At 46.0% G+C, this 19,649-nt stretch overlaps 1 protein-coding gene across 1 annotated transcript in view; it reads left to right on the top strand.

The window, feature by feature from the left end:
* Window positions 1-17,935, top strand: part of LOC119386420 (uncharacterized) — a 254,618-nt gene extending 236,683 nt beyond the window's left edge. Inside the window, exon 8 of the mRNA XM_037653728.1 lies at window positions 15,947-17,935. Within this exon, the coding sequence (XP_037509656.1) occupies window positions 15,947-16,123 (177 nt within the window). The 3' untranslated portion in view covers window positions 16,124-17,935. The remainder of the gene's footprint in view (window positions 1-15,946) is intronic.
* Window positions 17,936-19,649: the final 1,714 nt, after the last annotated feature.

Genomic DNA, 19,649 nt, shown 5'->3' with positions numbered 1-19,649 from the left:
TTCGTTTTTAGGGGCGAAGCTCCTTAAGGCGGCACCCGTTCGTCCCTCGTAGTCGTAGTCGTAGTCGTAGTGCGTAACCAGTCTTACGCTTTGACCTCCAAGGTGGTGCCGGTGGGAGATTTTTCCTGTGCGTTGTTGAACAATAAAAAATTCGCAGCGTGCGCCTTAACTAAAAGCCGAATTCTTCTGTCTCTCATTCCCCATTAGCAGCCATTGGCATGTTCCAGTAGGAAACGTTAGTAGAAGTAGAAGTGTAAGTGTTAGCTAAAAGCCGACTTCTTCTGTCTCATTCCCATTAGCAGCCATTGTTTACCTCCAAGGTAGTCACCACGCCTGGTGAGATTTCTCCTGTACGTAATTAAACAATAAAAATTTTGTTCAAAACGCCGTTGATTGATGAAATAAACCAACGAAAGACGCCAGATGTTTTGTAAAAGCAAAACGAAAGAACGCCAGATGTTTCTAAAGCAAAACGAAAAGACGCCAGCTGCTTAACGAAAGACGCCAGATGTTTTCTAAAGCAATGGTTTTCTAAACAATGAAAATTCACAGCGTACATGTAAAATTAAAGTGAGCGGCAAGTCGTCATAACTCATCGAACCTTTAGTATAAACGCGCCCGATCTCACGTCGGTGATGATGTACTGGGCAGAATTCACGGAAGATTCACGGTTTACCGATGAACCTCCGCAGCTTCGCCCACTCATCAACATTCACTCCGTGGATATGCTGTGATTTTTTTCAAAGAGAGGTATCGCGTCTCATGAGTATCAACAACCTGATGTAAATTGTATCTTCCCGAATTTATACGAGGCGACCAACTGTATATGTGGTAGCGTTCACTAAAGGCGTAGCGACATAAATGGAGCACTAAAAACACGGTAATCATTCTAACACTGCCGTGAACAAATCGCGATTGCTTATCTTCTATGTCGAACAGCGTCAATCCACCGCCGCCGTCGCTTCTGCTCGTGAAGCAGCACCGGAAACTTGTAGAAGTGTGTCGATGGCAATTTTTGTACGTGTTTGAGCAGCCAACTACGCAGCAGTTGTTTCTGGGCATCGCTGAAGGCTGACAAAATCGTTAACTTGCGATGGAAGACGCAACTATCGCAGTAACTACAGCATTCACCTTGACGCTCACGGGAACACTGCTCGCCCGAGCCCGCCTACGCTTCCGAGCCGTGGCGACAGGCGGCGTCGTCGAGGCTTTCGGCAGCGCCTGTAGAGTTATTGCTTCAAGCTCATATATCTCTCACACTTTACATGCCGAGCTCATTTGAAAAAATTGCTTTCGAAATGCCAATTTTCTCAGTGCTTGATTGGATCGGCACATTAAATGTGTGCCCTAAATAAACTCAGAATAATATTTTCTTTTGTAGAATTTACATAAGCATTTGTTCAATCGTGAAGACAGTTGGCGTCACCGCACTGTGACCGTCCCGAACAACTTCTCTGGCCTGTGAGAGTTGTCATTAAACTGACTTTTACACAGAATAACACTTACTATATACGAGCATGTGTATGCGTGCCTGCTCTATATTGGTCGCCGCCCCTCCAATGAAGGGAGACTTTAAGCCCTGCATGTAACAGTGTTCCTTATGATGACGTTTCAAGTTTGACTGACGACGCGGGAGAAAGACGTGCAGTTGAAACGCGATTTAATGAAGTGATTACCACGCTCTGATTTATTTATTTATTTATTTATTTATTTATTTACAAGATACTGCATGCCCGTCTTGGGCCCTAGCAGGAGGGGCAAAAGTGTACTCGTAAAGGCAATACATAGACGCATTTACACACAGTGCATTGAAAGGAAAATCAAAAACAAAAGAAAGACATTGTCTAATTTGTACAGCAAAGCACGCAAGTAATAACACCTTGAACATCTCAAAAAGTATGAGGAAAAGAAAAAAAAAACGCAATATTCACACAATAAAGGAACATAATTAAAATAACCTAACATCAATCCTGAAGACTTCCAATTATTTTTATACTTTGCACTGATGATATTGGCAGCGAGTTCCAGTCGTTATTGTGCGCGGGAAAAATGAGAACTTGAATAGGTTAGTTTTGGTTCTGTATGGGGTTAGTGATTCTTCATGTCGATGCCTTGTAGTTCGTGACGCCAATGATGTCACGTATGGCTCAGGGGGAAGTAGCAATTGACGATTCTTCAAGTGAAACAGAAATTTTATTCTGTCAATTTTTCTTCGTAATTGCAATGATTTTATGCCATAAAGATTCATTAGTTGAGTCGGAGAGTCTGATTGGCGGTATTTAGAATAAATAAATCTAATTGATTTTCGTTGGATCATCTCCAATGCATCGATATTCTTTTTCGTATGAGGGTCCCAGACAATGGATGCGTATTCCAGCTTGGGCCTTATAATGGATGAATATGCGAGTAGTTTGACATCAGGTGGTGTGTGTTTTTAACTTATGTCGCAAAAAGCATAGCTTACGGAAGGCGGATGTGCAAATGTTCGAAATATGGGTGTTCCAACTGAGTGTACTAGTTATTGTGAGGCCGAGGTATTTGTAGAGAGGGACCTTCGTTAGCTGCTCTGAAGGGAGACTATATAGAAAAGGTAAAATGTTTTTCTTTCTACTCATATTGATGAAAACCGCTTTGTCAGCGTTAAGTTCCATTTCCCACTTTTGACACCACATATGTATGTTTTGCAGGTTAGTATTCAGCAAGGCTTGATCATCCGGACATTTAATTTCATTAAAAAGCAAGCAATCATCTGCGAAAAGTCTAATTTGAACTGGTTCATTAATGACCTGGACGATGTCGTTGGTGTATATAAGAAATAAAAGCGGGCCTAGTACGCTTCCTTGTGGGACTCCTGAGTTAACAGGTAAATGTCGTGAAAAATGATCGTCAATACTTACAAAATGTGTGCGGTTTGTAAGGTATGTGGAAACCCAAGCAACGATGAACTCCGGTAGCCCTATGGTTCTTAACTTTAAAATTAGTTTTGTATGACAAACAAGATCGAAAGCCTTTCTGAAATCTAAAAATATTACGTCTACCTGGCCTGATTTATCTAGAATAGAGGCAAACTTATGGATGACTGTGGTTAGTTGAGTTACTGTGGAAAGGCCTTTCCTAAAACCATGCTGAAATGGAGACAGTACACTGTTATCATTAAGAAATTTTGTAATATAAGTAGCGATAATATGTTCAAGGAGCTTACAGCAAGATGCGGTTAAAGATATCGGTCTATAATTTGTTAGAAATGCGGAGTCGCCCTTCTTTAGCACTGGCACAATTCTTGCCGTCCTCCAGTCCTCAGGAATGATAGCTGTCGTCAATGATTTGTTAAAAATGACTACTAGATATGGAGCGAGCATCTCAGCATATCGGCGAAGGAAAAGATTGGGTATATCGTCAGGGCCAGGCGATGCTATTGCCTTAAGGTTTAGTAACATTGATATAACACCGGATAATGATACAAGATTTGTTTCGGCACAAGTGACATGATTCTGGTGTAAGGGTTCAGTAGGGTTGGAAAAGACACCGTAAAAATAGGCATTGAACTTTTCAGCAATGTCTTGCTTATCAACGATGACAACGTCATCCTGTACAATGCGGTCGATCGACTTCTTACTTTTCGAAAGAAATTGCCAGAACTTTTGTGGTGAACCAGAAATAAAGCTAGGCAGCGTGTGATTAAAGTAATGCTGCTTTGCGCTACTGATAGCTTGGTTTAGGATTTTCTGATTATTCTGTACTGTGCTCTTGTTGGCGCATTATCGTTTAAGTCTTTTAATTTTTCTTTTTAGCTGCAATATACGTCTTGTAATCCAAGGGTTTTTACGGTGTGTTTTCTTAGTTTTGCTTGGAACAAAGTTTTCAAGGCAGTATCTGCACAAATGTTTGAACCGTTCCCAAAGGTCAGTAGCATCTGCGCCTTGAAAGCTACCGATGTGCAAATCAAGAAAGTCAAGGACACTTTCATCGTTTGCCCGCGAAAAGTCTTTGATCATTATTGAAACAAGAGGCTGGGTTTTGCACGCTCCAAGAGAACACGAAAAAAGCACCATTTCATGGTCAGAGAGACCAGGCTGCACAGACACAGCGTAATCTTTAATACAACGGCTCATAAAAATAAGGTCAAGCGTCGAAGCGCAGTTGCCTTGAATGCGGGCAGGCTGATCAACTACTTGTTGGACGTCAGCCGTGAGCATTATATCAGTCAGGTATGCGACATGTGAGCTCATTTCATGGTTAGAAAACGGCTGATTCCAGTCAACACCTGGTAGATTGAAGTCCCCAGCCAAAATATATTTTCTATTAGTAAATGAAGCCACGTGTTCGCATAGCTGACGCAAAAAAACAGGAGGCGAGTCGGTTGCACGATACACAGCAAAAAGCATAAAAGATCGCTCCCAATATGACACTTTTAATGTGACGCTTTCATGATTATCGATTTGGCGGGTTAAAAAGGCAGATGTAGTATTTTTCACCAGAAGAGCTACTCCCCCTCCACGTGACGGCCTATCACGACGGAATACATTATACGATGGTGGAAAAATGTCTGCGTCATCAATGGCATCGTGCAACCAAGTTTCTGTAATCACGACAATGTGGGGGGAGTGACTTAAAAGTACAGCTTCAAGTTCTGCGGTTTTATTTAGTATGCTACGCACATTTATGTTAATGATTCGTAGATCCTTATTACAGAGCGGGTGGCATCATTCTTTATTAGCTCTCCTTTGATGACTGTGCGTTTTGATTCTCGAGTTGCTAATTCCATCCCAGCTAAAGAGCTCACCGTCGACGCTCAGCTTGTCATGCAGAAGAATAACTTTCTTGCCCTGTTGCTTTTCACTTTTTGCGCTATTCCAGAGAAGTTTTCTTTTTTTTTAGTGTATCTGGTGAGTAATCATTCTCAATTGATAACTTCGTTCCCTTGAGCTTGTATGCATCTTTAGAATGTTCTGTTTTTCGTTGTAATCCTGGAAATATATTATCACAGGCCTAGATTTACCAGGTTTGCCGAGACGGTGAATTCTACCCACTGAACTACAAGGAGTGTCAAGCTTCTCGCAAAAGAGCTCAGTTATAATTTTTTGTTTCAGATCTTGTTCAGTTTCATTAGCATTTTCTGGTACGCCAAAGATAAGTTGGATCGCCGACTCCTGTCCTCTAAGTCTCTAACTTTTTCTCAAAGAAAATTCACATTTTGTTGAAGGTCATCGACACAAAGAGTTCTCCTTTCCAGTTCTGTGAAGCGTTGATTGAATTCTTCGAGCATGCTTTGCAAATCATTTTGTTGATTTCTGAGGGCGGAAATGTCAGCGGCTAGTTTGTTTTGTCCCTGTAGCAATCGCTTCAGGATCGTTTCAGTATTGGGGCCCGGGTTTTGTTCAACATCCCCACACAAAAGAAGTTTACACATCCAAAAAACATCACATGCAATAGCAAGACACTGTTTGGGGCACGGAAGGACCAGCAGATATCGGCAGTCACTACGAATGGTATAGCAAGTATCACCAACCTGCAGGAACAAGAAGATGCGCTTGTTAGGAAACATGCCCATGCTAGGTCCTTCGTGCCCACTGAAGACAAAAAGCTGCGGCGTATCCTTTATAGCAGAGTGGTGCGACGTGGATAGTCCTGAAGATGGCGCTGTGGGTATGACGTCACAGGATCCTTCGAAGAAGCGGTTCGCCGGCACTGTCATTCCAGTCCAGTCTTTGCACGTGTCGCTACCATCAGCGTCAAGAAGAACCGTCTGCGCAGGCTTGTCGATGTGAATCAAGAGAAAGGCCTGCAGGAACCAGAAGATGCGCTTCTTAGGAAACATGCCCATGCTAGGTCCTTCGTGCCCACTGAAGACAAAAAGCTGCGGCGTATCCTTTATAACAGAGTGGTGCGACGTGGATAGTCCTGAAGATGGCGCTGTGGGTATGACGTCACAGGATCCCTCGAAGATGCGGTTCGCCGGCACTGTCATTCCAGTCCAGTATTTGCACGTGTCGCTACCATCAGCGTCAAGAAGAACCGTCTGCGCAGGCTTGTCGATGTGAATCAAGAGAAAGGCCTGCAGGAACCAGAAGATGCGCTTCTTAGGAAACATGCCCATGCTAGGTCCTTCGTGCCCACTGAAGACAAAAAGCTGCGGCGTATCCTTTATAACAGAGTGGTGCGACGTGGATAGTCCTGAAGATGGCGCTGTGGGTATGACGTCACAGGATCCTTCGAAGAAGCGGTTCGCCGGCACTGTCATTCCAGTCCAGTCTTTGCACGTGTCGCTACCATCAGCGTCAAGAAGAACCGTCTGCGCAGGCTTGTCGATGTGAATCAAGAGAAAGGCCTGCAGGAACCAGAAGATGCGCTTCTTAGGAAACATGCCCATGCTAGGTCCTTCGTGCCCACTGAAGACAAAAAGCTGCGGCGTATCCTTTATAGCAGAGTGGTGCGACGTGGATAGTCCTGAAGATGGCGCTGTGGGTATGACGTCACACGATCCTTCGAAGAAGCGGTTCGCCGGCACTGTCATTCCAGTCCAGTCTTTGCACGTGTCGCTACCATCAGCGTCAAGAAGAACCGTCTGCGCAGGCTTGTCGATGTGAATCAAGAGAAAGGCCTGCAGGAACCAGAAGATGCGCTTCTTAGGAAACATGCCCATGCTAGGTCCTTCGTGCCCACTGAAGACAAAAAGCTGCGGCGTATCCTTTATAACAGAGTGGTGCGACGTGGATAGTCCTGAAGATGGCGCTGTGGGTATGACGTCACAGGATCCTTCGAAGAAGCGGTTCGCCGGCACTGTCATTCCAGTCCAGTCTTTGCACGTGTCGCTACCATCAGCGTCAAGAAGAACCGGCTGCGCAGGCTTGTCGATGTGAATCAAGAGAAAGGCCTGCAGGAACCAGAAGATGCGCTTCTTAGGAAACATGCCCATGCTAGGTCCTTCGTGCCCACTGAAGACAAAAAGCTGCGGCGTATCCTTTATAACAGAGTGGTGCGACGTGGATAGTCCTGAAGATGGCGCTGTGGGTATGACGTCACAGGATCCCTCGAAGATGCGGTTCGCCGGCACTGTCATTCCAGTCCAGTATTTGCACGTGTCGCTACCATCAGCGTCAAGAAGAACCGTCTGCGCAGGTTTGTCGATGTGAATCAAGAGAAAGGCCTGCAGGAACCAGAAGATGCGCTTGTTAGGAAACATGCCCATGCTAGGTCCTTCGTGCCCACTGAAGACAAAAAGCTGCGGCGTATCCTTTATAGCATAGTGGTGCGACGTGGATAGTCCTGAAGATGGCGCTGTGGGTATGACGTCACAGGATCCTTCGAAGAAGCGGTTCGCCGGCACTGTCATTCCAGTCCAGTCTTTGCACGTGTCGCTACCATCAGCGTCAAGAAGAACCGGCTGCGCAGGCTTGTCGATGTGAATCAAGAGAAAGGCCTGCAGGAACAAGAAGATGCGCTTGTTAGGAAACATGCCCATGCTAGGTCCTTCGTGCCCACCAATTATTTCCTTAATTCGGGAACTTGGTAAAATCAGGATTTTTCGCTCCATAGAAAGGCGAATTGGTAACGTAGCACCTAAAATGCTGTCAGTGCATCGTATTTGGCGAACCCGCGTGTTAAAAGACCACGAGAATGGCCCTAACGTCGAGCCTTCCGTGTCCGGGTGAGGCAGACCCCGTTCATGCCAAGCGATGAGAAGCTGCCGGCATACGATAGCAGTGACGGTGCACGAAAGCAAGGCCAGGAGACCAGGAGTGCCGTCTTTCGCATGAACCATGAAATTAGGAACGCAAGCTCCTCAATGTGAACATTTGCAGGTACTATGAAGCACCGCCGCCACTAGCGCACCACCTGGTATGCACGAGTGCCCGTTGAGTCCATTGTTTCCCAACTAGGGCTGGCGCGAAGCCTCGTCCCAATAAAGCTAGGGCCGTTACTGGGGCGGCCATACCTCCTAATTCGCCAGCGTTAGAGGCCACGCTCAGTAAAAAACCTGTCTATGTCATGTTTATAAAGAAATGACCCCATTTTTCCTGTTTTTAAGTAAACATCGTTAAATTGGGTTTGGAGTCTAGTTTGATTCGTTAATCTGGGTCGATGACACCTGCCGGCAAATGGAAATTTCTTCGTTAGATTCAGAACCTCTCTAATATCGGGTTTCGCTAATCTAGTTTTAACTCTATGTCAGAATATGTGCCCAGAACACATGCTTTCCTTTGGTCCAGACTTATTTTTCTTGACGTTTGTCATTTGCTTACTGCTCCTATAAGGAACCGCACCGCTGTACCAGCTCCGCGAGGTCTGCAGTCAGGTGATGAATTTGCTGTGTTGTTGGAAGGAGTATCAATTTTTCGCGAGTCAATGTTCAATGCACTATCAAGGTGTTCGCAGTCAGTCTGTGTTCTCCAACCCTTTATTTATCGCTATGAAGACCGAAAAATTACAGCGGCGGTCCTTCGCTACCTCACATGGCGTGAATGTAGCTGGAATAAATAGTGACTTCGGAATGGCCGGCACGTTCACGCCGTCGCCATTGCGACTCTTTCCGAGCGCCCTGCACGACATCCACAAGGCAGTCTGTTCTCATTGGCGTTTGTAGCGGAGCTCGTGTAGCCTGCATTCACCACAGTGTGGGCTTCTAGCTTTGCTAAGTAGGCGTCCCTGGAGGGAAGCGAGCGTCGTCTTCCCAACATCACTGTGCTGCTTTTTTGTAGCGTTAGCTAGACTAGCCTAGCCGAGCCAGTTTCGCGTGGCTCCTCAAGAGCCGTGCTGCGAATGCGCGAGGTTCAGTGATGTCACGCAGCTGGCGCATCGGAGCCGGCACCTCCCACGCACTCGGCCGCTGCCGGGGCGACTCGCTGCCGCCGGTCCACGCTTTCCAGAGGAGTGACGTCGTAGCCGTGGTAGACGTCTGGCGCCGGCGCGCGCGCAGCTATTCGCCCTCGCTGTGCAGTCGCCGTCTGACTCTGCGCTGGAGCCGCTTGATAGCGCCTCTGACTGGCGTTTGCCAGTGTGGTACAGCCATGGAGACGGAGAGCGCAAAAGCCGCTCAGCGGCGCAGAAGAGTGGAGAAGCTTAACTCATCGGATCCCGAAATAGTTGCCTGGCAAAATAAATGCACATGTGCCACATAATATGTATACCATGTGTGTATCATTGGAGCAGCAGTAAGCATGCTAATCAAGCTAATCCTAGGCAGTAAGGAAAAACAACAATCAGCTGAACCTTTGCTAACGCTACGTTATCTTGGCACAGCCGAGCTAAGCCGCTGCAACATTTTTTCTTTCAGCATTTTCATGGTTGCACTGCAAACTTTTTAATATGCACTACCACTACGACTAACAAAAATGCTATAATGGTTAATAATGTCAGCAATAATGCTTCATGTAGTGCCTACTGATATGGGAATTATCGCAGGAAGGGACGACAGGCGGAGCAGACAAAGGCTTCGATCCAGTTAGGAAGTCAGCAATGGCATAAAAGGGAACCAGCTCACACATGGCAGGGGGTCACTGAGAGAAGTATTCGTCGCGTAGTGGGCAATAGATTGGCATCAACCATTGGTTCAGCTACTGGTGCTTATTATGTGTATGTAATAAACTACACATATATATATAGATAGATAGATAGAGAGAGAGAGAGAGTTTCAAAAAGTCAGCACCCATACGCTATCGGGTAAGGGGGGGGGGGGTCAAGTCCAGCGTTCGTCACCCTCTAGAACGGCCTAACGAAAGCAGCATCAGGCGGTCATAGAAAGGCGCGTTCGCAATTTCGCTCTGCAAAAGGGGCAATGGTGCAACGCAAGGCGAAGAAAACAAGACGACGACAGGAAAGAGCGCCCCAGTCGCAATTTTCCTGATATCGACATTATACGCGTTGTCCAGCAGATCGTTTCTAGTCCGCCAACACGAAAATATTTGAATGAAGCGCCCATAGCAAGTGTACTGCTTCCCAATTGTTTCTGCATCGTCGCTAAAACGTATTCGTAAGCTTCAGTTCAATTCACATAGGTCAAGCATATGCGGATTGCTTCGTGGTCAAGGCACTCGCTATCGGAACGGGGGCACACGTGCTCAAATCCCAGCCCCAGTGCAAAAGTTTATTTCGTTTGTTAGTATTTCTTTGGCGTGCCCTCTGTGGGTGACGAGTGTTTTCGGGTGAGCGCGCCACGTGTTTTATTCCGCGGAGGTGGATTTTTTGGAATTTTTTAGAACACCACCAGCTCCGTAGGTCGGTCAGTAGAGGCTTTGCTTGAAAATATGCCGACGCACAACTTGAGGGCGCGACGAACTGCAGGTTGCTGACTGCTGCATGGAGTAAGTGAGACTAATTTTTGTGTTCTCCTTAAATTCTAAATTACGCGTGACTAGTTAACCAACTTTTGAAGCAACGAAACTAGGTGAAAATTTTCAATGTTTGTAAAATATCCTATTAGACAGTTTCTGACTTACTGTCCTTTAAAGGAGTACTGACACAAACTTTCAACATTTTCGGGTTGTTGCTCCAAATAAGGACCCTAGAAAGAGTGTTGTGGTGCTGGGGAATTCATCGTATATATTTTAAAACCACCAGCTTAAAAAAAACTTTCAGTTTCGATATCGAGGCTTCTCAATGACATTTCATTGCTGTGTGACATCACTGGGAGAGAGCAATTCGCGACGTACTAACGGCAGAGGTGCCATGTGCTCGTAGTGCCCATAAACGACGATGAGTGAATTGTCTCCAGCGAGAGTGATTTCTGCGATTTAGGCTGCATGCAGGACGCTGAATTCGCAAACTCAGTGGAACTGTGTTGACTGTGTTGATCGGGATAACGTCCATTGCGGTGTGGCTGGCTTGCAGATGCTGAACAACAAAAACTTTAAAATCAAATAAAATATTTTATACGTGTTGCCTGACAGCGGTGTGTGGCGAGCGTTAACACCGTACACCAAGGAAACGAGAAATTTCTCTTTTGCGATGTCTCAAACTCGTGTCAGTACTCGTTTAATCCCTAGTGCTTATTCTGCTTATCACTGGTGCCCGCAAAATACAATAGCATACCTAGTTACATGCCCGCTTGCGCACCGTGATCGCTGTGCCGGCTAACGATGGTAGTACAACCGTTATGCTTTCCTCGCGGCGGCTCATGACAGCGACAAGCAAACGCCGCGGTTAGCTGCCACATGTGCGTCCACCACCATCGTCACTGACCTGTCGCCTTTCAAGCAGCAGCAGCAGCACACTCGGCCAAGTCATATGGTCCTTCGCATGCGAAACTTTATGGAGTACCGCAATCACGGTGCGCAAGCGGTCATGTCACATGTTTTTTTTTTGCATTTTCAAAGCATGTCTATTAAGCAGTAAAATGTAGCGTTCCCACGAAGAAGTAACACACTAGAAAGACGCAATATCAATCACACCATCTTGTTTCCACCCCATGCGCAGACAGCCTTCTTTGACGACACCTGCTGGTGCATTCCCAGTTGCGGCACACTCTCTGTGACCCGCGGTTCCGGTGTACCACACATGCTTCAACATTCTGTGCTCAGATTCTGTCTTAACAATAATATCCAGAACTTGAAGGCGTAACTCCTATTCTTATTCTTAAGAATCTCGCTGCTGTACCTTTTATCAAAGTTTAGCTTGATCCAGCGTTTATAGACTTCTTGTTTTTCGGCACGTTTTTTGTCTTCAGTAAGTTCAAGATTTTGCAGGAGGCTGAGCTCGCAATCTGCAGTTAGTATGGGCGCTGTACCGGAAGTAGCGAAAAGAGGACTGCAGCCGATACCCGTGGTGAATATGATGTTTCTCGATGGCCTCAAAGCAGCACTCCCAGCCGCCTGCAAAGTCCGGATGCAGTTGCAGGAGCAGCTTTACTTACGTCCCTATGACCCGTTCTGTTCATTCGTTGGCTGAATGTTTAATAAATATTCCTTGGGCTTTAAACCGAGGCTGTCGACGCAAGACGTCATGTTGCCGCTAAAAACCCATGTCGTAGACGCCAAAACAGACCCACGAAGCCAAATTGCGCAACCTGCGAAACCCGACACGCAGGAGAAAGTGTGTGTAGTTACGTGACATATTTCCTGACTAACCGTAAAACCATAATCATGGCCGGGCAAGCGATATCCGAAGAGATCGAACTAGGGAACAAGAGACAAGGTCCGGTGCCTATTTCCCCCTTCCTATTCAACGTGGCGATGCTCCCTCGGAGCTGGAACGCGTCGGAGCGCTTTAGCACCGTCTGTACGCTGATGACATCACCCTATTGGTGACGGTCGCGAAAAAAAAATCGACGCCCACAATGAAGAAACTTTACAAGGAAGCAGTAAGTACAGTAGATATACAAGTGCAAAACAAAAGCCTAAAATTCTCTCCGGAAAATGGGAGTTAGTACGCTGCAAACCTACATGCAGAGGATGCAGCCGCATTGAAGAACGACCCAGCGTCACAATTGCAGCAGGGAGTTCCCCAATTCCTCAGGTACAGCACCTCCGACAAATCATCGTTCGTCATTCCACCATTTTCAAAGAGCTGCTATCCAACGACCTTTATTCGGAAAGCAATTCAATTCCGAAGCGCCGTGACGCATGCCGAGATGTTCAGCGTCAGGCCCCTCAGTCAGCACCACCACAGAAATGCCTCAATCTCTGATATGTCCGAGGCGCCAGTGAAACCATCACCCGTATGCTCGGAAGAGGATCCGAGTGGCTCGCGAAATATGCAATTGAAATATGGAAGCCCGCGCAATATGAAATTGTACCATGTGACTGCTGCCTTGCGCTACCGTAATACAGCGCTCTCAACTGTGCCTAAAGGGGTACCGACATCTTTTTTCGAAGGCGAGTTTACTGCGCCATACAAATCTCCTGTATGCAGAGATGGCTCTGAGAAAGTGTGAAGCCATGCTGATAAGATATTTTATAAATGATATTAGTCAATTTTCCCATGGCGCACCTACCGACATCGACACTAGCTTGACGTCAGGCTACAGTACCAATTATGGTGACTTTACGCAGCATTCTGGCTAGTTGTGATGACGTTAGTTACCAAAAATTTCACGATGGCGTCTTGTGCGTCACCAAAGCATTCAAAATGGCCACTTGTGCGTCACCAACGGAGCGGCGGTGCGGAGCGGCCGTGGAAACGTCACTATATATTGTGCGAGCACGTGACGAGAAACTCGTACCGTGTTCTGACGTCAGGGTACAGTAGGAACCGGAAATAGGTTTTGAAGACATACTCTACTTACTTTGTCACAGGGTGCACTCGCGCTTAGCACTACCTTTTCTAGGCTCTTGGGGGCTTGACCTTTCATTTGACGCAAAAAAAAGTCAGTACCAAAGGAAAACATTCCATCGCTTATCACGGACGACGGCGCTTCCTGGCCGAGTGTGGCCGTCGAATACGCTGACGCGCTGTTTACGCGACGGTCCGCGTAAATGGTTTGTCTCTTTTGAATCATGGTTGAGAGCCCTGTATCAAGTAGCTAAAGTGGTTCCTTGGGCGAGTTGGTACGACATACTTCGCATAAAAAACAGCGCTAAAACAGCGCTGTTCCATAGGTTTTCACTGTTTTTATCTTTTTATAGTTCTTTCTATATTTGTCAGATACTGCACAAGTATATATTGCGCAGTGCTAGCAAATAAATCTAGTTGTAAGTCAGCGCTGCCGTCTGTGTCCTTCTTTCTCTTGTCCGCCGTTTTTAGCGCTGTTTTTTATGCGAACCTGTATCAAGATAGCGCACTGCGGCAGCCACGTGGCATAATTTCATATTTCGCGGGCTTTCTTTAAACGCCAGAAGAAATCGCTATGCAGCATGTACGTGTTGTTTCGGAATGCCCTCTGCAACGTAATAAAATGCACTTGGCCCTAAAATGAATATTAAAAAAAATTATGTCACAGTGAAAGGTCAACGTTTGAGAACGTCTAAAACGTCGACATTATCAGTAGCCGTGATCTAGAAATTAAGGTAAATGTAGGACACCACATGCGCCACCAGTGGGACGAGCCCGATGACATGAAGAGTCCCGAGTACAAATTATCACTCTAGTATTCAATGAAGGAAGTTGTGAGGGCTCGCTTCTTTGTTTGACACAACCAGCAGATAATGAAGCCAAGAAGGGGAGCTTAATTGTACTGTTTCATGTGTATGATTGTACTAATTGTGATATAGGCGTGAAGAAAGTGAAGTGCATGAAAAGACGACATGCCGCTGGCAGCGGCAAGTTTACATGAACCACCTGACAACGGTCAGTGAAGCTTTCTGCAAATTCAAGTAGAAGAGTCAGTGAATGTGCCAAAAGAAAGCAACTATCATATTTCTAGGTCTAGCCAATGAGCAACAATGGAATAGCGATGTCTGTTACTCACCAGCGAAGCACGTTCAGCGGCATGGCCCGGTTGCAAGCCAAAGTAAGAGCGAAGCAATAGTGGACGGAATGCACCACTATTGTTCTACGACGCGCATCTTCTAATCATGTAAACGTTCTTTCAGCTGCACAGGATCAACCAATCGCTGAGAGATGCTTCATGAGGACCGGTATGACCGACAGAATAATCGTACTTTGTTAACGACAACTTCACTTGAATAATTGCACAGTAAAAGCTACTACAATACCAAAACAAATCGTGCAGACAACGATAACGCAACCAAAAGAGAAACATCAAAGCCAGGGTTCTTAACACATATATTCCCAGTGTCCTACATATAGGACGCTTCTTTGATGCACTGTAACATCGCGATTTCTTTAGCTCATGACTAGCGCCACCTACAGCGCATCAAGCAGACCTCATTCTCAACGTCTGCAAGCCTACACATAGCTTGCTTTTCATGCTGCCACGTGCCGACCGCTTTCTTCGGGCAAACGCGTGCTTTGTATAAAAGACGTCATGGAGAGAAAGAAATGCAATTTCGGTGTACTCGTGAAATGTTTCAAGGCTTACCACAACCGCGCATAGCACCCCTAATGCCCAGTGTTTTATATGTATAGGACAGCTTGAAAAACAGTGTTGCGTTTACCTGGCACTAACTAAAGAACTTGTGCTTTCTTTTGAGGGTAGAAGTACACTTTTTGTAAAGAAATATTTGTTTTGTCATTTTTTTCTCAGTTTGGGCATATATGGGTTTAAGTAAGATGATTGAACGCAAAGCATCCTCCTATGCCATGATCATGTATCCGTTGATTACACGCACACACTTTCACGGACGACCCTACACTTGCACAGTAATGACTTGTGATCGCTGTGTTTGAATAGATTCTAACACCGCAAGCGAGGGGCTCTGCCATCGCGACGTGACACAACCTGCTTGCAAACGTGAGATCAATGCGGGAACGGTGTCGCGTCGTGGGTCTCTGTAGCGCCCTCAGCTTCAACGAGTAGCGATCCAGCGTTACCTAGCGTGATCGAGATACGTGAACGACCGCGCCCGTGTTCGCGTACGGCAGCCTCATCTGCCTTCCGCTGCACCCGCGGCCGACCCATGGTGACGGCCGGGAACGTATTGCGTGACGCGCGTAATGCGGTGCACATATATGCTGCTCCTCTGCGTAGCATGAAGTGGCAGATTGTATCGGCAGAACTGCCAAGGTAAACTGCAGTGTTCTACTATGCGTATGTCATGCGCCATTGTTCAATTGTATGCGCAGATAGTTCTTATCCGTACAACTGCAATTATAAGCTGTAGTATTATGCGATACGTGTGTCGTGAGCCATTGATCTACCGTGTGCGCACTGCGCAAATAGTTCAAACGTGTAAGTTGGCTTTCCTGAAGCGCGTTCTCGGCGCTCGCAAACAAATCAGTGCGACATAGAAAGCTTCGCTTAAAAAAAAAAGGAAATGTGGACTCACGGTTACCCAAATGGCTAAATGATCTGTCGTGGTTTAACTACCCAAATGTAGCAGCTGTTCGGATAAATGTGTTTTAACGAAATAGCAGCGTGTTTGCGACGTTCATCACATTGCTGTCTGTACAGGGTTCTTACTACGGCCTCGGAGCTGAAGAATGCGAGGGCGGTGGTGGCAGCCACGGTGGTTCTTTGCAGTTCACGCGGCTGCTTGTCAGTCAACTCCTGCTGCGTCAAACCAAGAATGTGCAGGCTCAAGCCGCGTGCGCCGAGTCCTGCGTCGCGGACCTTCTGCTGAGTCACTGAGCGGAAAAGGAGCGAGGGCCTACGACATACACAACATCGCACCGGAGACCCCAGCAAACTCTGAGACGGAGGTTACGCCACACGTCGCTACGGGGACGGCAGAAGCTGAATTTAAAAAAAAAAGGCCACGAAAGTCGAGCCGACAGGAACTTGGTTTCCAGTTGCGCATCTTTAGCTTGTTTCATCACCGTATAACCCAGCCCGTGCCTCTCAGGTATGCAGACGGTCAGTCACGCTAGGTTCAACACTTGTATGTCTTCATTTCTCTGTGTTGACTGATGTCCTTTCATTCACGTAAAAGTGTCCGGTGTTGGTACAGGAGGTACTTTCTATGTTTTTAGCACTACTTGATGTATTCATCGAGAGATATTCTTGGGTGTCGATTGTATACGCATGCCTTGCTGATGAGCCGCAGTTGTAACGTTCGATTTCGGGCCAACGAACGCTCGAAGGTGATACCATTCTGAGAGGGAACAAAGATAAAAGAACTTCCACGTACTGACACATTGCTTTGAAATTGTCTAGTTGTGCGAACAAATCTGATTCGTTCCTTAGCTTCCTCGATGTGTCTGAGTGTACAGTAATGAAAACCTTATTCGGCGCAGTATTTTTCGTTTGACACAGTGCGAGGAGCAATGGAAGATTATAAGCTCTTGCACACTGTCATCACTGCGCGCTTTTATCTTTGTCCTTCATAGGAGTTTCTGAGCATATGCTAATTTTCAATGAAAAACCTTGGGAAGGTCATGAGTTATAAAATTGTCCTTGATGTACTACCTGCCAGTTTTCGCGATAACATTCCGTGGTGCCTGTTCCAAAGACGTAAGCGTTAAGGGGTGTTGCACATTCCCGCCGTAGCAGAGCATCCACGTCGGCCACGGCTCACTAGAGCGTGCTATTTACTGAGTAAGGAAGGAACAATAGACACATCAGGCCTTTGCGAACACTCGGAATTTAGAACCCCGCATGTAATTCCCATTTTGTTGTAATGCTGATCACAAAGGGCTTCTTTGCTTAATGTATTCATACAATTCTTGCTGTCTCGAAAGCCGAGCTTTGCTCGCTCCTTATTGTATTCTAAGATCCTGAAGTATCCAGGATATGTTTTCTATAGTTGGTGAAAATACATAATCGTAATATTGTGCCGAGGCAGCAGATGCAATTTGTAAAAGGCAAATATGTAAAAAGATATGACCAGGTTTGCCTGCAAAAAAGAAAAAAAGAAACTATCAAGCACCTAGAAGTGAATTTTTGCCGAAAGCTTGGCTGTTTATTTAAAGAATGTAGGATACGAGTTGAAACAGGTTTTTATTTGAGAATTATGAACAACGGGATGATGTAACTTCTCCGCAGGGCGCTCAAAAGCGGGTCTTCGGGAAACCTTGCGTCCACAAAATGAGAGATATGAACGAAATAGATGGAATCAAATTTTCCTGAATACACCACGCGCCCATTAGGGGATGTGGATGCCTACAATAAGAAAATAAATGCGCGACGTAGTCTTATTGTGGTATGCGCACATGTCGTTCGTCGTGTCTGCACATTGCGCTTACATATGTTTACCAATACAGCAGTGTTGGCACAGTGGTATGGTACATTTTTAAGACCGAGTGTGTGACCGCTGCATGGTTTGATCCCATTAAAATGACCTCATTTCAGCGTGACCTTTCCCGTTTGTTGTCCGTAAGATATTGGAATGCCGGTCTGTGCATATACATATGTAGCATTGACGTGCCATTCTTGTCCGAATAAAACGCTGCGAATGTGTTCAAGAAATGTGATAATAATAAAGAATAACTATATACTGTTGAATGGCTCTCATTAATTTGGAAAACGATCACAATTTTTCTGGCATTGTTTTTTGTATCTTTCGTGGCGGCTCTCTCACGCTCGAGAAACGAGGAACACACATTTGTCGCTTCACACCAAAACGAGCGAATGCGCATTTATTTGCAGCTTTACGAGCATCAAGCCCGGCAGTCAAATTAAACGAACCCTATCATGTCATTATAGTGGCATAGTGAGCCCACTAGCCGAATTATTCAACCGCTCCAAAAGAAATGTTTTTCTTGCCAATGCGGTGGTCTGTACAAGGTACAAGCGCTATAACATCCTACTGCGCCCCACCTATGTGACACACTGTGGAATTGATAGAAAGTATGTCGCCGTCTTTAGGTGTTTGTGGGTGGGAGGAGCCTACACAGGCCGTGGAGGTGACACACGTCTAGTCAGCCTCTCTGCTACGGATAGAAAAAGGCGGAGAGGCCATGCCCCTGTATTGCAAGTAATCTGCAAAGTTTCCAAAGAGGGCTGTTAACTTCGTGTCACTGTCTCCACTAGCATCCCTCGATTTGCGTTTCCCCAATGTCGTACCTCACATTATCTGCATACGGGGCATACGAGATGCGCATCCAATATTCTCGTATGCACGAGCCACGTATGACTCGCGTGTACGACATTTTTTGATAGGATGGTAAAGCATTGGCTCGTTCAATGCAAATCATTCGTTGTTTATTATTTACCCCAGCACACGCCGGCCAGGCGGGTCGTTGTGCCAACACCGCGCCGTTAGACCATCAGAGGTCATAAGGGCATCCATTGTACTCAGTGTGGATGACACGGCCCTTGTTTTGTCAGCATGGGGATCAAACAACCAGGAACCCGATGCTGTGCGCCAGCACAGAACGCGAATCCGATTAGCTTCGTACGTTGCGTTTCCTAAACCCGTAATTCACCGTGACACCTATTGTATGAACGCGCTAACCACCGCTTATCAGATGCCCCAGCTGGTGTTCTTAAAGTATCGAAATGAATTAAAGCGTTTCTCATTAACACTAGAGGGGAGGATCGTATCATCTTTTTCATTCCATTTTATTCATTTCTACTTTCCAGGCCAATGGCATTACTGAGGAGAGTGAGTAAAAAAAGCCAGTAGTTCGGCTCCTCACTATTAGGTAGTGCTGTTGATAAAAAGCTGATGGTCTTCAATGGTGGTGATACTTCCGTGAAGCTGGTTTCAATCCTCTGGTGTTCGCGGAATGAAACTATAGTAATAATACTCAGCACGAGAAGAAATAATTCCAACTTTGTGGGAGTGGTCAATGCGAACAGAATGATAGGACAGGTTGCAGGTTATTTCGTTACGCAGATGGCTGTTATGGAAGTACATTTCGCGAAAAAAACAGTCGAGAAAGAGAGCGGCGAGAAACAAGTGACGGTAGACTGGCGGTTTGTATCATGGACGAGATACTAGCAGTACTGCTGTAGTTGTGTCGAATGGATCGAGTATAGTTGAAGTGAATCAATTAGCTTGGCAGAACTCGGGTACCCTGCAGCAGATGTTTACTCAAGTTTAGAGCGGACTAAGTCTTTGTGAAAGCGCGGTTTTAGTGATGCGGGGACAGAAGAAAATTACGTCGTAGCTAACCGAGCATTCCGTTAGCGCTCTTTATTATATTGTTACTATGAAAAGCCCAAGTTCAATTTGATGAGATATGTACTCCAAGGTACGGGTAAAATGCTATTG

This window comes from Rhipicephalus sanguineus, chromosome 3 (genome assembly GCF_013339695.2).
Source record: "Rhipicephalus sanguineus isolate Rsan-2018 chromosome 3, BIME_Rsan_1.4, whole genome shotgun sequence".
NCBI lineage: Eukaryota > Metazoa > Arthropoda > Arachnida > Ixodida > Ixodidae > Rhipicephalus > Rhipicephalus sanguineus.
Note: the sequence above shows the minus strand (reverse complement) of the source record. Positions and strands in the feature narration are given on the sequence as shown.